At 50.3% G+C, this 4,417-nt stretch overlaps 1 protein-coding gene across 1 annotated transcript; it reads left to right on the plus strand.

The window, feature by feature from the left end:
- Positions 1-2,735: 2,735 nt before the first annotated feature.
- On the plus strand, positions 2,736-3,497 carry Pmar_PMAR027519 (hypothetical protein; the record flags this gene model as incomplete). The annotated part of the gene is made up of 1 exon (XM_002768626.1): positions 2,736-3,497. The coding sequence occupies one exon, from the start codon at positions 2,736-2,738 to the stop codon at positions 3,495-3,497; it is 762 nt and encodes a 253-aa protein (XP_002768672.1).
- Between the last annotated feature and the right edge of the window lie 920 nt (positions 3,498-4,417).

Below are 4,417 nucleotides of genomic sequence, written 5' to 3' on the forward strand. Positions count from 1 at the left end.
CTATGCCGTCCACTGCTTGAAAGCCGTGGCTAAGGAAGGGTGGATTCCGATAAGTCAGGGATACGAGGGGAGACTCAGTCTCCGAGACTGATTGACGCCGATCATGAGAAGCTACAGGGGACCGACAACAATCAGCAACGATTTCAAGTTCAGCTTCGCTGGCGAGTAAACAGTGAAGACGTCGCTACCATGAGAAGACCATGGAACTCTCAGCGTCTCATCAATAAGTTGACACCGCAACAACGGAGGGATTGGGATGCTGAGATTGCGGCCTATCAGAATAAGCAGTGGTGGTTCCCTACTAATTCCCCCCCGATAACCTCATGAGCCTCTGTGCGGCCGGATTTCCAGTGGTCCAATCAGCTGAGAAGACGACACGGACACGTCCATGCATCGATCTGAGGCTACTCAACTCATGTAGCCCTAAAGTGTCGAGCAATATGATGAGTGTGACTCAGGCAGTCCAACGGTTGCGGTCGCGGCTCGACTTTTCTGGGGACTTGACCGTACGGCAGTTCGATCTCAATAAAGCGTTCTATAGTGTTCGTGTTTCACCCCAGTTGGACGGGAAGACCATGCCAATCCTAATACGGGTAGGAGACTCTTATTATGAGTCCTGCTGCCTCGTGTTCGGACTAGCGTGTGGACCACTCGGGCTGAATTTCGCCCAAGAAGTAACCTCTAGGGTTTCCGAGCGCATCGCCGAGTGGCTCATCGGTGACAAGAAGTTACTACAACGCTCTGGGTGGATAGTAGTCATGGACGACTTCTTGTGTGTGTCACCTCTATCAATCGCCGATGAGTTGCAGCAAATATCATTGACGGTATGGAATTTGAGCGGATTCAATTGTACTGAGGATAAACGCTCCGTCTGGGATGCATCAAAGCCCTCGAGATGGCTCGGCGGGCACTGGTCCTTCGATATCGCTCGAAAACGGCAGATATTGGCTCGCCCAAAGTGCCCAGATAGTATCGATGTTACCACTAAGCGGAGTTGTTATAACGCCGCCGGCGGATTTGTGGCTATCACATTAGGCTACTGGGAATCCCTCGCGAGAGCTCACTGTGATTGTATTCGCAGATTGAGTGGGGGGTGGCCTAGCTGGGATAGCGTGTGCGGTGAGAAGAGGTCGTTGAGAGAGATTGAGGCTCACTTCCAGTGTGCAGCAGCATGCTGGAAGTTATGTACACTTGAAGACGATGATTTATTGTTATTTTCAGAGTTAAGTTGTATCGACCTTTATACAGATGCTTCGTCATCGGGTCACGGCTTCTTCGCCGAAGATCCGGATTCTCATAAAATAGCATGTGCCGATGTTAAGTCTTTTACAGCCAAGCATAGAGAAGCTTGGCACATTAATAGGAAGGAGCTGGTGAGCACTACCCATTGTATTCACAAGATCGATAATCTTTTAGAATGCTTACCAGCTTTACGTCGTGTAAGATTGTATTGTGATTCGAGGGTTGTAACGACCCAGCTGAATCCTTGGGCTACAGCTGCAAGTAAGTCTGTCGAAAGACGGGCTATAGCACGCCTGAGGAACACTATTATGGAGATTAATTACTCGTGGCGACGCATGGGCATCGATTTACAAGTCTATCACATAAGCGGACAATCGAATTCGAAAGCAGACCGGTTGTCTCGCGTGAATGAAGAATCGAAGCCCGTATCTATTGAAAGCGTCGAAGAGGAGTGGCGCTACGAGGTCACTCCAGTGGGTCTTGTGTCTTCAGCGGAGATTCGATCTAACTTTCTTATTGAGAAACTTGATTCACTATTACCCCATATCATTGTACCGAGTTTCCGACGATTCGTAAACTTTCATGAAATCTTTCTATCGTGGCTTCAAGTTGTTCGCGACAAGCACACTGTAGGTGCTACAGTCGCAGGTGAAGCTGAGATCGAAGCTACCGATGATCTACGCCTTAAATGGCTGAAGTTCGAGCAGAATAGAGATCCAGAATGTCGTGACGCTATTGAGAAGTTGACTCAGAACCCTACCGCCGGCGATGAAGTGATGGCTTCTGGTTTCCTCTATCGCCTTTTCTTGACCCCATTGCGTCTGTTATGTCGGAAGGTACCGGTGAGAAAGGCTGCAAGTAGCAAGAATGAATATGTATTCCAAGTAGTTCTACCACGCGGACTTCTCCGAGAGCTTGCTACATTGGTCCACTACCAACTCGCTCACGCGGGCTTTCCCGAGGTTATGCACTTGGTATCAAAGTGCATGTGGTCTCCACAGATCAGGAGGATCTTAAAGTCTGTCGTGGGGACATGTGACTACTGCCTCAGGACCGTCAACCGTCCTACTGATATTAGCGAGCCGTCGGGCCCTATAGCTATCCCTGAGAGGCCCTATCAAGTTATCGGAGCTGATATTTACGGGCCATTAACACCCGATAAAGTGTATATCCTTACGATATGTTGTAGGTTGACGGGTTGGGTACAGTTTAGCGTGCTTCCTGATTGTAAGGCACGCACGGTGAGTGATGAGTTTGAGCGTGTGGTGCTTTGGTCGTGGTCTTCTAATACACAGGAATGCTGGAGTGACCAGGGCGCGCAATTTACGCGTTCTCCGTATTTCCTGTCAGTATGTGTGATGTGTGGTATCAAACATCGAGTGCTCCCCCCAGCAAGCCCTTGGGCAGGAGGCTGGTGGGAGACTCATCATAGGTCCCTCGGGAAGTGCTTAAGGGCCATGGCTTTGCAGACACCATTGAAAAGTTTGTCTACGATGGTCGCTATAGCCCAGAACCGTCTCAATGCCAGCACTACCGGTGGTTCGAGGCCGTCTGCCTACGAGTTGATCTACGGCTGGCAAGCCAGTGTTCCCGTCGAGGGGCTGCTCGATGTTCGTGACTCGGCGAGGCAGCGTTGGGAGGAATTACGTCCCAAGTTCATTCCAGCCGATCCTATCTTTCAAGGAGCGGTCGCCAGTGAAGCTGCCTTACGATCTGAAAAACGTGCTTATCAACTCTCTGTTTTCAGAGAGATCTGGCTGGACAGGAGAGAACAATCCTTCAGGACTGTTCAGAAGAGACTACGCGAGTCGAAGAAGCGTAGGTACGACTTGAATGTCGAAGACCGTGTATTGCTGACTAAACGTCGTAAGACCAAGTTGAGCCCGATTGTGCAGGACGAGCCATTCGTTGTAAAACGTCGTGTTGGCAACCAGACCTTTGCTCTTGTGCCAGAGAGCGATCCTGGTGCTCCTGAAGTGGTCGCTCACCTACGCAACCTACGAAGATATCCCGGTACGAGTGAAGAAGTAGAGTCTCGTATGCCTGGCGCAGCAGATGCCTCCGCAGCCCTATCACAGCCTCCAAGTCCTAATCAGGATCGAGTGGAAGAGGGGAGTGTTGAATCCAACTCCCACTCTCATGTGTTGAAGCCCCGCCGTGCTATCCATAAGGGTGATCGTGAGCTCAAATTTCTCTCGAAGATTGAGGGTTCCGTTTCGAAATATGGACGCTCACGAAGGGGGGCGAAGTTGTAAGAGTCCACACGTCGTGGACTTGCAGTTCGTTAAGGAGTGACGAGATGGCAAGATTTCATCTTATAGCGTGTAGAGAAGAGGCTCCGCTTAGGAGTCTATAGTCGATGATGTATTGAGTGTTGTCGTGACGATGTAGCCATCTTGGCTCAAGCTGTCTCGTTTACCAATGTCCTCGTTGAGTTCGACTAGTCCGGTGCATCACCCTCATGCGGCCCCGTCCACAAGGCTAGCTGGCAACTATTAGCTGTCGCTATGAAACATTGTATGCCTTTGTGCATCTCTGCAAGAATACAGAGTAGCTGTCGCTATCATGGCGACGCTATTCAGCATTTTAAACCCGTATACTCCTCTGCAAGACGGTGGGGCATACCTTGCTTTGTGACGTGAGCTGGTATCCCTTTGAAGAGGACACGGCACCTCTCCCCATGCATCGTCATGAGTTTGCGGCGCATTTATGAGAAATGCGCAAACCTTGCGCATTTCTCACGAGGCTCAGCGATATCTGGTAGATATCGCTGAGCCTCAAGGGCTAAACACTAAGCGACCTTTTGAGTCTGGAAGGTCGCCCGCCTTGAGAGTTTACGGATGCTGATGCCGATAGGCGGCACCGTGCCTTAGCGTTGTCACGGTTGCATTACACTACCAGACGTGACTATCATCACGCCGTGATTCGAGTACGGCACGGGTTGCACGGTTGATGTGGAACTCAGACGCTGAGATATCCTGGTTCCATCAACGAGTACTCAAGCAGAGGCTGCCCTCAGGAGCTACTTTACGCTGCCCATCGAGACATCCTTTGCAAGCTTCACTGTCGGAATCTTACGTGCCGGGTAACGAAAACAAGATGAGTGTCATCGTAACATAATGTAACTAATATTGTTATTACGTAACATCCCCGCGATCTATCCCCAACCGCGCCT

This window comes from Perkinsus marinus, assembly GCF_000006405.1.
Source record: "Perkinsus marinus ATCC 50983 genomic scaffold scf_1104296967704, whole genome shotgun sequence".
NCBI classification, from domain to species: domain Eukaryota; phylum Perkinsozoa; order Perkinsida; family Perkinsidae; genus Perkinsus; species Perkinsus marinus.